This window comes from Calypte anna, chromosome W, assembly GCF_003957555.1.
Source record: "Calypte anna isolate BGI_N300 chromosome W, bCalAnn1_v1.p, whole genome shotgun sequence".
NCBI lineage: Eukaryota > Metazoa > Chordata > Aves > Apodiformes > Trochilidae > Calypte > Calypte anna.
This window is the reverse complement of record NC_044276.1, coordinates 23,279,862-23,297,122: the sequence shown is the minus strand read 5'-3', so window position 1 is coordinate 23,297,122 and position 17,261 is coordinate 23,279,862. Positions and strand designations below refer to the sequence as shown.

Genomic DNA, 17,261 nt, shown 5'->3' with positions numbered 1-17,261 from the left:
GATTTTAGGTATACTGCATTTTCTTCACTAGAATGGGGTGAGGCATTACACTAACCCAGAGTTGTGGGGTCTGAGCACTTGAGAAGCTGTTAGGAGAGCTGAATGGAGAATTTCATCAAGCGTGTCTCTGTGTTCTGTGAAGAATACAGCCTCTGCTGGAGTGGTGTGTCATATTTCGCCTGGAAAACTTCTTGTCTGTAGGTCTGAAACCACTCAGTCTGAATCTGGCATCAGTGATGCTGTCACGGATCAGTTTGAATTCCTTTCTGCACATGAATGTCTCTGTGAGTGTGAGTCAGTGTAGCTGGCCCAGGGACCCTGGGAGTTCCCACAGTGCATTTATCCAAACCACATTCATAGCATTTGCTCTAATTCAGATGGGTTTTTATTTCTTGAAAACAGGTATGTTAAAACCCTGTCATTACTTTTTTGTGAACAGATCAGTGCCTCCTCTGCACGTGTTTCTCTGGCCCAGCTTATTGTGGTATATGGAAATTCTTGTCAAATACTTAAAAAACCCCCCAAGAGTCTTTTCTTTGTTATTTTAAATCTTATGCTGTGATCTGTAGCTGGATAACCATTGAGATGTGAACAAAACTTTGATTTTTAATACTTTGAAGTCATTGGTTTAAGTTTATAACATGTTTCTTTTTGGATACTATCCTACAGAGGGTTGTTCCCAGCTTGGGAAGCCAGGAGGGGAGTAGCTGATCAGCCTCAGTGTAATCCTGCAGTGTTACTCAGCTTCAAGACACAAGGAAGCCCTTCAGAAGCTGTTCACCATTTCTGAGACATCTTGTGAATTTTGTGTTAAAAAGCCAATGTTTGCAGAGTAATTTAGTTGGCTGTAAGTTCTGGACATTTCAGTGGGTCTGCAAGAGTTAAATGAGGAGTGTTTGTGTAACAGGGACAACTGCATGACTATTTGTTGCTCTCTGGTCACTCTGGTTCTGGATCCAGTTTTGGAATGCTGGAGAGTGCCATAAATGGCAGTGTAGGTGCAGTGGAGGGCACAATCTGTTGGTTTGAACACAGAGCGTGTAAGTTGTGTCAGTGTACCTGATGGTTTCTAGGAGTGTGTTTGTGTGGCAGATGAGCAGATGTGACCTTCTGGAACTGCTGTCATGCTGTGTTGTTCTGTGGAACTGCTGGCACGTTCAGTCTCTCACTCTGAATTGTGCTTTGGAGGAGAAGTGGATTTGTGTCTCTTCTCCAAGTGGATGGTGAGCCAAGGGGATATTTCTCCCTGAGTAAACCTGAAGTTAAGCCATTCTTTGTTTGTTGAGTTCCAAACACTGCTCAAGCCTTTGGAACATGCTGGCTATGGTATTTAAAAGAAAAAGTATTTGATTGGAGCAAGCCTTGGGTTAGGAAAAGGAGGGGATGAAAGGCTTTTGCTGGTTAAAATAGTAATAATTGAGATGTCATTTAAAGCGTGAGGTTTAGATGAGATATGTCTGCATGTCTTTCCTTACCAGGGCCAAACTGTCAAGCCTGATCCCAGAGCTGGAAAGAGCACAGGAATTCCAAGGAGTTTCATGCTGGAGGTGAAAGATCCCAATACAAAGGGAGCTCTGCTGACAAGAACTGGGAAATATGCAATACCAGCTCTTAATGCATAAGTATGGAATTAACTGAACTGACCAAAAAGTGAACAAGAGAAACCATGGGGAAACATTGGAGTGCCAAAGCAACCAAAAAAAGTAGTTTAATATAAATACCTGTATTTCAGAAGGCTAACGTGAGGTGAGCAGAATTCCATCTCTTATATCCTTTGAAAAAATCCAGAGCTTGGAAAATTTTTCCTTGTACCAGTCTTAAACTTTTATGTTTTTCCTTCCCCACCCTGCCTCCAGGGAAGCATATGCCAGAGGAAAGAAGGAAAAGCTTTTCTGTTTATCCACTCCTCCTCCTCCTCCTCCTCTGATGATGATGATGATCCCATACCTGATGAGTTCTTGTCTGCTCTTTGCAAAGCCCTACTGACTGATGCAGCTTTTATTCCCTGCTGTGGAATCAATTATTGTGAGGAATGAAAGTGTTCCTTGCATGTTTTTTAGTTCAAAGCAATCACATCTGATCTTTTGAGAGCAGAAACAGGAGATAACAAAGTTGCTTTGTTTCCAGTTTTCTTTCATCCTGAAGTCTATCCTGAAGGATGCTTCTTACAGAAAGGGGAAAATAAGCAGAAAGCTCTTTTCCCTTTTCATGTGTCTGGTTAAATCCCCTTTGCACACAGAAGGAGGACTCATTCAGGTGGGGGAGAGTTTCTCAGCTTCTCTCAGATGCCTTTTCCTTTCCTTCCCCCCCCCCCTGGATTGGTTTGGCCCCTTCTACCCCCTTCTCCCCCCCCCAAGGTGGTTCGGCCCCGCCAACCGTTGCCCTGGCGACTCCCGTTGGTGGTGACTCTGCCGTTGTGGCTCCTGTGCTGAGCTGTGCTGATCTCTGCCTCTCTGGCTGCTCCTGCTCCTCGCCGTTGGTTTGCTCCTTGCTCCCGCCTGATCCCTGCCTTTCTCCTCCCTCTGCTCTCCCTGCCTTTGCCCTTCCCTTCTCCTGACTCCCCCCTTTACACCCCCCCGGCTCGGCCGGCTGCCTCCCGCTGCTCCCGCGGGGCTGTGCCTGTGCCGCAGCTCACAGAGCTCCTGGGATGGGGCTCTTCACCAAGAAGCAGAAGCTTCCCCGCTCTGGCAGCGCTCCTGGACAGCCCTGCGGTGCTGCCGCTGCCGGCACCGGCGCCCCTGAGCCTCAGTACCAAGGTCTGGGCAGGCTGCACCGCGCGGCTGCCCGCGGCCACCTGGCCTGGCTGAGGCGCTGGCGCTGGTGGATGGAGATTTGGGGCATCGACCGCCGCGACAGGGAGAATCGGTGAGGGGCTGTGGGCAGCATGCTCGGGTGGGCTGTGGGAGCATCCCCCCTGCAGGGTTTGTGTGGGATCCCCTTGGAGCTGCTTGCTTGCAAAGCAAGATGTGCCCTGTCAGCTGGGAGGGGGAACTGGAGAGCTTTCCAGTGCTGGGAGCTGCTGGGTGGGCGCCAGTGCTCCTGGAGGTGCTGGGCTGCTGCTTGGCCCTGCTCTCCCTGCAGGGTTCTCTTGCAGCTGCTGAGGCCTCCCCAGGTCTCTCCTGCCCTGTGGGTGATGTTTGCAGGCTTGCAGCAGCAGCAGCAGGAGCAGGAGCAGCAGGGTCTGGGCAGGGTCCCCCGGGCTGGGTGGTGCCACAGCTTTGGTTCTTTCCTTGTCTGTCAGTGTTAAGCTCCCATGTTTGATTCTCAGGACACCTCTCCATCTGGCGTGTGCCAACGGCCACACAGAGGTCGTCACATTTCTCGTAAGGCACCGCTGCCAGTTGGATGCTGCTGACAATTTTGGGACAACACCCCTGATGATGGTGAGTGGGAGAAGTTCTGCTCTTGGAAGAGGGGCTTCTTGACTGTGCATGAAAGGAGAGGTGTCTGGCAGGACTCTGTAGGCAGAGCTGTGCGGAAAGACGCCTGTTGGGTTTGGAGTGGAACAGGCACCTGTCAGATCATCTTTGCAGGTGCTCTTCTTTCCCAGTGGTCAGAAGCTGGGCGAGCTGTGATGGAGTGAAATGGGATTTTGGAAGTCTTCCCTTTTTGTGTGTGTTCTCAGGCAGTGCAGTTCCAGCACCAAGCCTGTGCTGGTTTTCTGCTGAAGTGTGGTGCAGACCCAAACCTCAGAGACTTTGTCGGCAACACCGCCCTCCACCTGGCAGTCCTGTCTTGCAATCTGAAAGTTGTGGAGCTGTTAGTCGATCATAATGCCAATCTTGATGCCAAGAATAAGGTAAATGTTTCTGTTTCTAAAGGAAATTGTTTCAGAAAGCGGCAGCAATATTTCTCTTGAAGACTATTTTTGACTTTGATGACTGACTTGGTGTATTTGTCCTTTCAGGAGGGCTTCACCCCACTCAGTCTTGCTGTCTCCAAAGGTCAGGCAGAGACAGCTGAGTTTCTCCTGAGAATGGGAGCTGATGTGCATGCTCGAGACCAGCAACAAAGGTAAGGGGTTTATCCACGTGGGTCCCTTGAGTATTCTTTTGGTGGGATTGCTGAGAGGCAATCATGCCTCATGTGCAGCCTCATGTGCACTGAAGTGTTGTACATGTGGCAGCTTGGTGTGACCATGCAGTTGTGTTGACTCCCTCTCCCATGTTCTTGTTGCTTTTAATGGAACCTGCTTTTTCTTTGGTTCATTGTCAAGTAATGGGAGAGCAAGCGGGGAACAAGCAGGAATGAAAATACTGACTGTCTGTGTAGAATGATGACTTCATAGCACATCTGGATCTTTCAGAACCCCACTCATGATGGCTGCTTCTGTTGGGAAGATGAAACTGATCCGAGTTCTCCTGCATCACGGTGCTGACATTTCCCATAAAGGTCCTTATGGGCTGACAGCTGCTGATTATGCTTGTAATTATGGGTATCCCAGGTAAATGTTCAACTTTTTGGTTCAATGAAGTGATCAGTAATAAGTGTGGCTTTTGAATAATTTTGGTGTTCCTTCTCTGGTGTGGTTTGGTGTGCTTTGTTAAAAGCTAGGCTGAAAGAGTGTACCAAGCAGGAGTTAATAACTTGGAATGTGCATCTATAGGATAAAGGTGACTGCAGGGAACACTGAAGTGTGTACCAGCCCTGCAGAAAGTTCTGTGTGTCTTGCCCTTCAGAAGTACCTAGGAGTACCTGAATTCATGTGAATGTGTGCAGGATGAATAAAAAATGGCTGTTAACTCTTCTGCTAAATGCTACCTGCCAGGAAGTGGTTGTTTTTACCAGCTCTGTTTTCCTCTCTCTCTCTCTCTCTAGGATTAGTGAGAAACTGTCAGAAAGTGCAGCTCCAAAGAAGGGAGAAGCAGCTCGTGCAGGTGACATGAAATTGTCCTGTGATCAAACACCTATCTCCTTCTGTGAGGTTTTCAAATCCAGTCTGTGCTTATGAGGCCACATAACCCTCAAAGAATCTTAGAAAAGTAATATTTTTATACAATGAAATTTAGTCTTGTGCTTTACCTCTCAGACCCTCCAGTGGAGGTTTTATTCTCTCTGGGTTCTTAAGGGTGTTTTATCAGAACTGTGTGGCAAATGGAGAGCAGATAGTGTCCAGGGGACATTTCTTGGCATTACTACTGCAGTCTCTGGCTGGCACCATGAAGCACATGTCCTGCATCATGAGAGTCCCTTTGCTGTGCTGCAGTAACAGGCTGAGTGTGAGGTTAAGCTTTTGGTCTGGGTTATGCTGCTTGATTTTCTTTCCCTTTTCAGAATAGTTTGTAACTGGCTAGAGCAGCAGCTAGTATTGTCTCTAGCATAACATTACTCATCATACTACATGAACTAGTAAAACTTTTTCCTCTGCTGTGTACTCATGTGTGCAATGAGTACCTTGTTCATCTGTACTGCTGAATTTTTAGCATGCCAAATCTAATTTCACCGTGTCGTTTCATGTTTGAGCAGGAGTAGAAGACTCTTCCAAAGGAGGCTTGAAAAGGTGAGACTTTACAAATACTTGTAAATACTTCCTTGAGGGGTGACTTGGGAGGCACAGATGTCATCATTTTGCTTTGCTTTTTAAGCAGATCTGAGAAAAAGGGGATTGGTGATGGTTGGAGTGCTTCTGCAGAACAGTTGGATTTGACTCCCAAGGTATGGTGCATTTCCAGGGAAATTGTCCTCTGAAAAGGAGTTATTTGAAGGCAAGTAACTGGGATTGAAAGCAACTGCAGTTCCAGCCAGCACTGTTTTCTCCTTAGAACCTTAGAGCTCTGTTGGAGTAGCTCAAGGGAGGTTGGAGTGAGGAGGGAAACAGCCTCTTCTCCTTAGTGAACTGGGATGGGAGCAGAGGAAATGGATGGAAGCTGCACCAGGGGAGGTTTAGGATGGGTGTTAGGAACCATTTTTTCACTGAGAGGGCTGTCAGGCATTGGAATGGCCCAGGACAGTGGTGGAGGCACCATCCCTGGAGGCACTGAAAGGGCATTTGGAGCTGGTCCTTAAGGCCATGGTTTAGTAGTTAGATGATGGTGTTGGTCAAAGGTTGGACTGGATGATCTTGGAGCTCTCTTCCAACCTGTCCCATTCTGTGATAGAAGCAGTCTCTGGCCTGCCAGCCTTTCTTCTGCTGTCAGTTTTTCCTGACAGACCATAGGTGTGGCAGAGCGTGCAGTAGAGTTGTGGTTTGGCACAAAGGAGCAATAGGTAAGGACATAAAAACCACATTGTTTCATTTCTTGGTGCTCATTTGGGTCAGCTTTGCAGACCCTAAAAGTTTCTCAGTTACTTTTATAACCTGTTCTGTTCTTCTCCTGTGGGATGATTATTGTTTTCTGTAAATTTGGTGTTCAAATCCAAACAGATAGAGGAACAGGGCATTTCTTTGTGAGGACCTCCTGAAATCCTCCATCTGCTGCTGCTCCTTTCCTCCCCATCAGGTTCCCCCACCATTACTCAATGGCTGAGTGACTCAAACAGGTTCTTTTCTATGAGATGGCATTCTGTGCTTGTGTGTCACCTCGCACTGCACGTTTTCCCTCTTTTTTGGAATGCTCAGGCAGTGTTCTCTTTGTCAGCTCCAAGCTCTGGTGCCTGCTGTTCTTACTGATGTGCTGAAGAATGAGCAACTTGTGCAGTGATGTCGGGAGCATCTGTTGTGTTGCAGTGGGGTTCTGGAGGGGTGAGGAGCAGGAGTGTGGCAGTTGGAGATGCCAGCATGTTTAGTTTTAACATGATTTAATTTTCTTGCCTTGATGTAAATGGAAGTGATGCATTTTTCTGGCATGATCCTGAAATTGAGGGGTATTTTGGCTAGTGTACTTGCAGGGGCTAATTCAGGCATCAGGTCTAGGGATGTAAAGAGTTCCTTGAGTTTGTTGTTGTTTCTATTGAAAAAAAAAGTTTTGCAGAAATCCATCTTTCTTTACAGAAGCAGCAGGAGCCAAAGGTGACACGGTGCATGAAGGCTTTCCAGCAGGGCAGGAAAACCAGTAAGCTATCTGGGAAAGATTGCATGATAGAGTGATCTGTACAAGTAGACTTGCTAAGTAGAGTTTTGTATTTTGTCTTCTCTAGTAAGCAAGAAAATTACCTTTTGAAGACACGGCACTTTGTAATTTCAGAACCAAATAAGCCATATCCTTAACATTAAGCTATGGATCCCCTGCTAAGCCTTTGTCCCTGGCCAAGCCCTTCCTCTGCCCTGCCCATCCCTTCCCTACCTCCTTTTCCAGACATTGCCAGGTGACTCCTCTCCAGTGTATTAATCTGGAAATTTGCCAATTGCAATTAAATAAATAACTCCTTTTGTTCACATAGATTATTTGATTCTTTGTGCTGTTAGGTGATAGGCATGGTTCTAGAATCAAAATTACTAAATTACCTCCAACATAAAACAGTGGAGTAGCAGAGTGAAATAAAACCACTGAGTGTCTCCTTTCCTCCCTGGTGTGTAGGTTCCCTGCCACCCGTGGAAGAAGTGGAGAAAGCTGAGGATTTTCTCTGGACTTCTCCCTGGGATTCTGAGGTACTTTGTGTGAGGGACAGGGAGGTTTCCATGGTGGGGCTGGGAAGGGTAGGAGGGAGATCCAGGAGCACCTGAGAGCTTGCTGTAACTGAAATGAAGCTGGGCTGAAGTGGGGAAGTGCTTCTCAGGGGCTGTGCAGAAGCAGGGCTGAGACTCAGGACCTCAGAATTCTGCTAAAGATTTCCCTGGAAACACAGAAGGCCTTGTAGGAGAAAGCAAAGTTTCCCTTTTCTCTTCCACAAAAAATGTTCTTCAAGCTGTCAGCGGATGGCAAAGCAGATGCTTGTTTCTGCTCTTCCCAGCTTTTTTGTTTCATCTGTTTCAGGAAAAAACACCTGAACAACATAAAGAAGAAGAGAAGAAAGAACTTGATGTAGAGCTAAAAACTGCCATTGCTGGATGTACAGAAAAGTACTTCTTAAATGGCAGCCCTGATGAGCCCAACACAACTTGCAGTGAAAACAGTGGTGAGAGAAATGATCTAGATCCAGATACTTCCTCTATCAATATAGATCCACACAGAGTAAATGGACTAAACTAGTGGTTGACTTCTGAGGTTGCAAATTTTATCCTGGCCTGTAAATCCTGGTGGCCCCTGGCAGAGTAGGAAAGCAGCTTTTGTGCCTTTCTGTTCCTTCTCTGAGACCTGAAGTTGTGGTGTTGGATTGCAGATGGTGCTCTATGCAGCAAGTGCCCTTCTTGCTTCTGTTGCTGTGTTCTCCCTGAAGCAATCTGACCAAAATGTGCAGATGGAGAGGAGAAGGAGGACTGGAGTGCCTTGGGTGTGCCAGTAGCATTCCCCTTCCTGGCGGGTGCTGTTGGATTGAAAAGTGTGCTTGCTCTTGGCTGAAGCCAGGGAAAGCTTTGAGTGGAGCTGAGGGAAAGCCCTTCTGTTCCAGTGCCTCAGCTGCTCTGGTTTTAAAATGTAGGAGGTGTCTGCAGTGCCCCCCGTGTGTGTGTGTGTGCTGGAAAGCATTGCCAGCTGGGTGAGAGGGGAGCACTTGTGTTCCTCAGCTCAGGCCTCAGAGCAGCGGGAGGAGGAGGCCCCCTTTGCATTGCTGGAAGCATCTTGCTGGTTACTGCATGGACCACAGTTTATCTGAGAGAGAGATCCTGCACCTTGAAGACACTGGAGTGATTTATTTGTGGCCATACTGATATTCAGAAACTTTCTTTTGTACATAAGAAAGTTAAATGCCACCAAAGAAAATATTTAACACATATTTAGCACATTAAAATCTCTATTCTGATCATTTTCTCTCTATCAGCTCACAAATTTGAGGGGATGTGATGTTTTGTGTTAAGATTGTTCTCACCATTAATCAAGATGCACTCTAGGAGTAACTAAGTAGCAGTAAGTCCTGCTGGTTGTAAAAACCTGTTGTTTTCCCTGTAGGTGAGCACTCAGGATCTACTTTCCATGTGTCATCACCAGCAGAAAAAAAGAGTCCTAAAGGAAGCCAGTGACAACGCTGGGGTGCAGGTATGTGAAGCCAAATATTTGGCATTAGAGTCTGGACTGGTAAGTGGCATTATAGAGTAAATTGCATTATATAGTAAGGTAAAGAAGAGTAACCAGAAAGTGACTAATGGTGATGGCAGAGTCCTGCAGAGGAAGGTTGTGTTTCTGTCTGAAGTTGGTAGAGTCCTCCTAGGATGGGGAAAAATCCTTGCCAGATGCTGGATATTTGCTGCACTGCTGCTTTGTTTCCAGCTGGTTTCCTTCAGTTTTGACCAGTGTTGTTCCTGCTGTGCTGTGCAGACAAACAATGCAGTCAAATGCTTTTTTTTTTTCCAAAGCAAAATGCATATTGAAAGGAAGAGGTAGATTTGTAACAGACAGATGTGTGTGATTAGACATGCCTGGTCTTCCCCTTTGTAAGAGAAAGCTCATGCAAGAAGCCCTGAAATTTGGTGCCCTTTGAAGCTTTCCCTGCCTCTGCAAAACATGTGTGTGTTTGGCCATGTCAGGAAGTGTTTGAAAAGGCTTTTTTCTGAGGGCATTCATGAGGGGAATAGGGCAGGCATCCTGTTGGTGTGTGGCATCTGGGGCAGGGCTGGGCAGAGGGGTCTGGAGTCCTGTGTAACACCTCAGGGGAGAGTGGAGCACATTATTCCCACTTTTGGGACATGGTTGAGTGGTGTTGGTTTCCCAGTTGGGCTGGAGGATCCAGAGGTCTTTTCCAGCCTTACTGATTCTGTGGTTCTATGCTATGACTCTGTCCATGCAGGAGGCATTGGCCCAGCTCCATTGGCCCAGGCATTTATTCCATCAGCTGCTGGAAAACCTGCAGGAGCAGCAGCTCATCCAAGGAAGGGCAGTGACTGTTGCCCAGGAATGGTTTTATGAAGTTTTCCAACAAGTCAATGCTGCTGCTGAGAAACAAGTGTACATGCTGGAAGAGAGGAACAAGAAATTAAAGGCCAAGTGTGCTGGTTTAAGAGAACAAATCTCTAACTATGAGGCTGACAAAGTAAAAAGAGAGGTAAAGTGTACACTGTTTGCAGGCTTGAAGGCAACTTTCTTGGTGTTAATTTCTGTTTGTGTTTTGAGGCCCATTCTGAGAGACCTTCCTGTTGCTCAAAAGGTCAGTTTCAGCCACTGACCTAAACTTTGTTGTATATTTTGTGTATATTCTGTTGTGTGTTTAGCAATATTTAAATTTGTTCTTTGTGTCTGTGTTAAGGCTGATTAAATGGTCAGAAGACTGGTTAGAATCCAATTAAGCTGACGTTTCTTTTTTCCTCTAAACTCCGGAGCATTTGAGTGAAGTGAATACCTGCATGTTTCAGATAACCACCTTCTTCTTCATTTTTTGGATAATTAAAGATGAATAATACTTGAGCCTTTCTTAGGTGTTAGAAAAGGGAAACCCTCATGAGCAGGTGCTGATAATTTGGAGGTGCTCAGCTGTTGACTGCTGGTGGCAGGCAAAATTTTCCTACCTTTTGAATTGAGTCCCAGGACAGGTCTAACTGCATAGTCAAATAAGTTAAAGTACAGGCATAGTTCATGTTCTTATAACCTTTTTCATACTCATGTAACCATTTCATCAGGGCAATGTCAGAGAGCTGCAGCAGGAGCTTGCTGAAGCTCTTAAAAAGCTGTCTGAGGCAGAAGCTTCACTGGAAGTTGCTATGAGGCGCTGCAGGAACCTGAAGGAAGCCAACCTGGGCTTGAAAAAGGAATTGAGAGAGGCTAAATCCAAGGTACATGAAGTTGTCCCAGAATTCCAGAACAACCTCCAGCACATCCCAGAGATGGGATGATGTGTGGAGGACTCACACTGTTTGATAAACTTGGTGTCCATGTCTGTGACATGAGGACACTGTGTCCTTACTTGGTCCAAGGACTGTGTGTGGGAAGGTGCTCTGCAAAAGAGACTGACCTGTCTGTTGCTTATTCCACGTGGTTTGGCCCAGCAGGTTGTCTGATTTCTGAAGGACAGTAGAAATTCTGGACTGCTGCACTTGGGCTTCTTTATGCTCACTGTGCTTCCCCTCACACCACCATTCTGGTAACAGACAGAATCTTTTTGGTTGGAAAAGACCTTAAAGATCAAGTCCAGGTGTTAACCCAGCACTGCCAAGACCACCATAAAATCATGTTCAGAATGGTTTTGTACCTTATTCTCCATATATATATATTCTGAAACAGAAATCATCTTTATTTCCTTATGAGAGGGGATAAAGTGACTGAAGGCAGTTTAGGAGAGGGATCGAGTTTTATTTCATATTTTCAATGGAGGAGGAAAGCAGTGGATAGAGAGAGTGCCATGAGTCCCTTAAAGAGTTGGAGGGTGAGTGTTGGTGCTTGGAACCATGCTGTAGGGGATCAGGGGAGGGATGGGAGAGAGCAGTCTAGAGGATGGCAAAGTAACAGGGTTTGTGTTCATTTGCTAGTAGGAGTGAAAGCTTGAATGTATTTGAACTGATGACAGTTCTTTGGGTAGCAGGTGTGTGCAGACATGGGCAGTCATGCTTGAGTTCTTCAGCAGCAGTTGTTTTTTCTCTAGAAAAGCTCTCCCAGCTGATATGGATTCTTGCTGTGTTTTGACAGTGTCGGGAACTGGAAGAGCAGCAGCTTCGATATGAGCATCAGATTCATGGCTACAAGGATAGGAAAAGAAAACTAAGAGAGAAGTCCCAAAAACTGAAAGACCTCCTGTCATCATCTTCTGAGACCAGGGCTACAGTAAAAGAGCTGGAAGAGCGTGTGCAGTGGTAAGAGACTGACGCAGAGAACCAAGGTGTCTGTCACTGTCTGGGGTTGTGTGAAAGCCACAGCACAGCCTCGTTGCATCACAGCAAGTTAACAGATGGTTTTGAAGATGCTTTTGTTTGTGTTTCCCCTGCTGCTCTTTAAGAATTGCTGCTCTGGTGGATTTCTCTAATAAGGCCTGTATTTCTTTTTAAGCCTTTCCATGGAAAATGCCAGACTGGAAGGCACAGTCCAGCAGCAAAGACGTATGATTGAAGCCCTTGAGGGAACCCTGCAAGCCTCTGCCTCAGTAAGCTGGTCCTCACCTTGCCTTGTTGTGAGCTCCTGAGCCTCCTTACCCATTGCTGTGGGGAAATGCTAAGATGAGGTTTTCCTGGAGAGCTGAGGGGAGCTCAGTTCCTGCTTTCTCCTGCATACAGGCTGCTGGGACAGCATCCTGGCCTGTCCCCAGCTTTCTGGTTTTGAGAGTTTTCTGTGGTACTTCAGGAAATGCTCCTTAATGCTCTAAAAGTGCAGGATTTGTCCCAAATCCAGTGGTGTGACTGTTGTCTGCCCTAGGCCCTTCCTGGCCTCAGATGCTGCTTCAGACACTTGCTGTCCTGGGAATTCCCCAGGGGCTATTGATGGCAAGCAGCTTGTGCCAGAGGCCTGACTGGCATCCCCAGGCTGGAAAACAGACTCCCCAGAGCTTTTGCTGTGCAGAATTGCTTTTCCTTTGGCCACTCGGTGTGCCTTTGTTTTCCTGAAGCAGTGGAGAGGAATGCCTGTGGTATCATTGCCCATGCAAGCCTTGGAATTCCCTGCTGCTGCTGCTGCTCAGTGGTTGGTTTTAGCTTGGATAAGGTGCTTTCAGCTGTGGTCTGTGTGAATAAATCATTTTTGTATTAACTGGTGCATGAGGGGTCTGGTGAAGACTGCTTGTGAAAGTGTGACTTTGCTGTAGTGCTGCTGAGGAGAGGAGAGGGAAAGCAGTCAGGGTGCTGGTCCTTCCCCTTTGGTTCACAGGGCATGGTTTTCAGATGTCCTGTGGGTGGGAAAAGCTCCTCCTGATGGTTTCCACTGAAGTTTCTTTGTGTCCCGCACGGTGTTCTCCCTCTCCTTGAAGAAAAGAGCAGAGGAGATGACTGCAACCAGTTTTACAGTGCCCTCAAACTATGGCCATTTTGATCATTGGTGTTGGGGTATAATAGGAATAAAGAGGTGAAGAGGTGGATGTAGTATTCATTTTTGGTAAGGAGGAGTCTGGAACTTTCAGGCTGGAAAGTCAGAGTGTGTCTTCTTGCTTCTTTTACTGCTTTTGTAGATTCATGACCGCCTGGAAGACTTGATGACCAGCTTAGGAGCTTCACGGGCAGCTGCAGAGGAGCAGCACCAGCAGCAGGTACATGAGAGGCTTGTGTGTTTTCTACTTTGCTTTTTCTTACAGAGTGCTGCTAAAGCATCCAGTAAACTTGTGTTCTAGATAGTTGAGCTGAATTAGCAGGTTCTGTTCCACTTTGGTGCTGGAACTGCTAGGCAAATCTTGGTCCCTTTGGGTAGCAGCATAAATAGCACTGCTGATCTGAAAAGTTTTTCCTTTTGTCACTGTTGCTTTCACAGCTGCAAAAGCAGATTGTGCCATCTCTGCCATCAAAGGATTTGCACAGCGTGAGGAAAAAGAGGCTGAAGCCAAGATTGCACCCTGGAGACCACGGTTCTCCTCTTGGAAGGAGAAAGAATGAACTCTTGAAACAGGTGAGCCCAGGAAACCCTCCAGAGGACCAGCCAATACCCAGCACCCCCTTGTTCACCTTTTTGTTGAGTACTTCTCTATTCAGGTGTTTCTCTTATTCCTGCTCTTCAGGCTCAGACTCCCTTGTGATTTAGGGATCCTCCAGGAAGCAGATAAAAGCTAGCTGGGTCCCTGTGTGTAAATTTTGGAGTGGTTGTATCAGGCAGAGTTGCTGGTGTGGTTTGCTATCAGCTGACCACATTGAGTAAGGATGCAGTTGCCCATGTTTTCCTGGATTTCTTCTGGTCATCTTCTGACCCCTGCGTTTCTGGGCAGGGTAAAATGTTTCATGCTTCCAGTTCAGTGTCTGGAGGAGCTGCGGCATGTTTTGAGGGTAGTGGGAGCCTAAAAACCTTGCAGAAAAACATACTTAAGGAACAGGGGGCAAATGAACTAGTGCCTGGGAAACAAGAAAGAGCTGCCAGATTCCAAGGAGCAGTCTTTCCCTTTTCTCCTTTTCTGCAGAGGTAAAAATATAAGTACAAATTCAGGGCAGCTGCCAGCTCTTGGCTGGTTTGGCTGAGAGAACAGCAAGAGGGAGAAGAAGCGTGAATCAAAATCACCTCTTTGCCTTTGGTTCAGTGGGGGCATCTGTTTCCATTGTTAGATACTGGCCTGTTGGGTGGGAAATCTGATGAAATATTCTCCGGAATTGTGTCCCTTGGCTTTCTGTGGCAGTTGGCTGACAGATGGAGGTGTAGTGCAGCTGCTGTGGGGAGAAGGTGAGGTGCAGGTCCTGCCTGTAGATCCTGTTGAATGCCCAATAGCAAAGCAGTTCTGCTGATGGGTAAAGCTGAAAAGGTGATGTGCAAAGCAGTCTCTGCAAGGGCACCTCAAGGGCTGCTGTTGTGTAGAGGCAGGGAGATGGGAAGAGTCATAGAATCATAGAATTGGCTGGGTTGGAAGGGACCTCAGAGATCATCGAGTCCAACCCTTGAACCACCGTTGCGGTTGCTAGACTATGGCACTGAGTGCCACATCCAGTCTCTTTTTAAATATCTCCAGGGACGGAGAATCCACCACTTCAGTGGGCAGCCCATTCCAATGCCGGATCTCTCTCTCCGTAAAGAAATTCTTTCTAATATCTAACCTAAATTTCCCCTGGCACAACTTAAGATCATGCCCTCTTGTCTTGTTGAAAGTCGCTTGGCAAAAGAGACCAACCCCCACCTGGCTACACCCTCCTTTCAGGTAGTTGTAGAGAGCGATGAGGTCCCCCCTGAGCCGCCTCTTCTTTAGGCTGAACAACCCCAGCTCTCTCAGCCTCTCCTCATAGGGTCTGTGCTCGAGTCCCTTCACCAGCCTGGTTGCCCTCCTTTGGACCTGCTTCAGGACCTCGATATCCTTCCTGAACTGGGGGGCCCAGAACTGGACACAGGACTCGAGGTGTGGCCTCACCAGGGCTGAGTACAGGGGCAGAATCACTTCCTTGGACCTGCTGGCGACGCTGTTCCGGATACAGGCCAGGATGCCATTGGCCTTCTTGGCCACCTGGGCACACTGCTGGCTCATGTTCAGCTTCCTGTCAATCCAGACTCCCAGGTCCCTTTCTGCCTGGCTGCTCTCCAGCCACTCTGTCCCCCGCCTGTAGCGCTGCATGGGGTTTTTGTGGCCAAAGTGCAGGACCCGGCACTTGGCCGTGTTAAACCTCATCCCATTGGAATCAGCCCAACTCTCCAGTCTGTCCAGGTCCCTCTGCAGAGCCCTCCTGCCTTCCAGTTGATCGACACTCCCCCCCAGCTTAGTGTCATCTGCAAATTTGCTGATGATGGACTCAATCCCCTCATCTAAATCATCAATGAAGATATTGAACAGAACTGGGCCCAACACTGATCCCTGAGGGACACCACTAGTGACCGGCTGACAACTAGATGCAGCCCCGTTCAGCACCACTCTCTGGGCCCGACCCTCCAGCCAGTTCTTAACCCAGCACAGGGTGCTCCTGTCCAAGCCACGGGCTGATAGTTTTTTCAGGAGGATGCTGTGGGAGACGGTGTCAAACGCTTTGCTGAAGTCCAGGTAGACCACATCCACAGCCTTCCCCTCATCCACCAGTCGGGTCACCTGATCATAAAAGGAGATCAGGTTGGTCAGGCATGACCTGCCCTTACTAAACCCGTGCTGGCTGGGTCTGATCCCTTGCCCATCCTGCAGGTGCTGTGTGATTGCACTGAGGATGATCTGTTCCATGACCCTGCCAGGCACTGAGGTCAGGCTGACGGGCCTGTAGTTTCCTGGGTCCTCTTTCTGGCCCTTTTTGTGGATTGGCGTGACATTCGCGAACTTGCAGTCATCTGGGATGTCCCTAGTGAGCCAGAACTGTTGGTAGATGATAGAGAGAGGCTTGGCAAGCTCTTCTGCCAGCTCCTTCATTACCCTTGGGTGGATCCCATCTGGTCCCATAGACTTGTAGGGATCCAAGCATCTCAGTAAGTCACTGACTGTGTCCTTCAGGATTACAGGGGGGCTGTTTAGATTCATGTCACTTTCTATGAGCTCCAGAAGCCATCCGTCTTCAGGGTAACCTGTCTTTCTGCTGAAAACTGAGGTAGAGAAGGTGTTAAATACCTCAGCCTTTTCTTCATCTTTGACAACTATATTCCCACCCGTGTCTAGTAAAGAATGGATTTTTTTCCTTGCCCCTTGTTTTGCTGCTGATGTATCTGTAGAAGGACTTTTTGTTATCCTTCACAGAGGTGGTAAGATTCTGTTCACATTGTGCCTTTGTCTCTCTGATTTTCTTTCGACATGACTTAACAATATTCCTTAATTCCTCCTCAGTAGTTAGCCCTTTTTTCCATAATTGGTAGGCCCTCCTCTTAACCCTAATTTCTTTCAGAGTCTCCCAATTCAGCCAGGCCGGTCGTCTTCCCTGCCGGCTCACCTTTTGGCACACTGGGGCAGCCTGCTCCTGTGCTTTCAAAACTTGTTCCTTGAAGTACGACCATCCCTCCTGTACCCCTCTGTTTTCAAGGTCTGTTTCCCAGGGTATACTCTGAACAAGTCTTCTGAATAGGCCAAAATCTGCCCTCCGGAAGTCCAGCGTAGAGGTCTTATTGACGACCCTCCTTGTATCCCTGACTATTGAAAACTTTATTATTTCATGGTCGCTAAGTCCCAGGTGTCCACCGACCACCACATCTCCCACCAGCTCCTCTCTGTTTGTGAAAAGAAGGTCAAGCGAGGCTCCATCCCTGGTGGGCTCATTTTAGGACTGAGTCAGCAGATGACAAATACAGTCCTGGTGCCCAGCCCTTCACCAAGTTTTCACAGATTGACTTCTCTTATATCCTGCTGAGTTCCTTTTCTTTTCTTTTCTGTTTGTTTGTTTGTTTTGTGTCTCCCTCTACAGCTTGATGAACTTTTTTGGAAGCTGGAGTTAGAGCCTGAGGCAGGCATGCAGGGAGAAATCCAAACTCAGGCCTCAGGCTCAGTGAGCAGAGATGTCCATCCTGGGGAGGAACCAGGAGCAACTGGAGAAGCCCTAACAGCAGCTGCATGCAGAGGTGAGAAACATCACCCCTCAGTTCTGAGAACAGAAGCCACCAAAGTGGCAGGGTGGGAGACTCCTTCTCTGAGGAACCCTTTTCTCTCTGCCCTCTCCTACAGAGACAGTGTTCCTTCTTTAGCAGCTTTGATGAATAACAGTGCTGAGAGGGAGGGATTCTTTCTGAAGGAGAAGAATTCTTGCCCGTGGTAGCTCTGGGGTTCTGCCTGGGTTGCTGAGGGGAGTGAGGAGG

The 17,261-nt window shown here is 47.5% G+C and overlaps 1 protein-coding gene across 1 annotated transcript in view; it reads left to right on the top strand.

Annotated features, from left to right (window-relative positions):
• The first annotated feature begins 2,561 nt into the window (after positions 1-2,561).
• LOC115600133 (POTE ankyrin domain family member B2-like) overlaps positions 2,562-17,261 on the top strand; it is a 156,100-nt gene continuing 141,400 nt past the window's right edge. The window contains exons 1-18 of the mRNA XM_030468359.1: positions 2,562-2,865; positions 3,269-3,383; positions 3,626-3,799; positions 3,908-4,014; positions 4,307-4,444; positions 4,819-4,877; positions 5,467-5,500; positions 5,589-5,655; positions 6,932-6,992; positions 7,458-7,528; positions 7,854-7,995; positions 8,925-8,991; positions 10,083-10,116; positions 11,589-11,752; positions 11,946-12,039; positions 13,054-13,131; positions 13,350-13,484; positions 16,874-17,027. Coding sequence (XP_030324219.1) covers positions 2,648-2,865; positions 3,269-3,383; positions 3,626-3,799; positions 3,908-4,014; positions 4,307-4,444; positions 4,819-4,877; positions 5,467-5,500; positions 5,589-5,655; positions 6,932-6,992; positions 7,458-7,528; positions 7,854-7,995; positions 8,925-8,991; positions 10,083-10,116; positions 11,589-11,752; positions 11,946-12,039; positions 13,054-13,131; positions 13,350-13,484; positions 16,874-17,027 — 1,912 coding nt within the window. The 5' untranslated portion in view covers positions 2,562-2,647. The remainder of the gene's footprint in view (positions 2,866-3,268; positions 3,384-3,625; positions 3,800-3,907; positions 4,015-4,306; positions 4,445-4,818; positions 4,878-5,466; positions 5,501-5,588; positions 5,656-6,931; positions 6,993-7,457; positions 7,529-7,853; positions 7,996-8,924; positions 8,992-10,082; positions 10,117-11,588; positions 11,753-11,945; positions 12,040-13,053; positions 13,132-13,349; positions 13,485-16,873; positions 17,028-17,261) is intronic.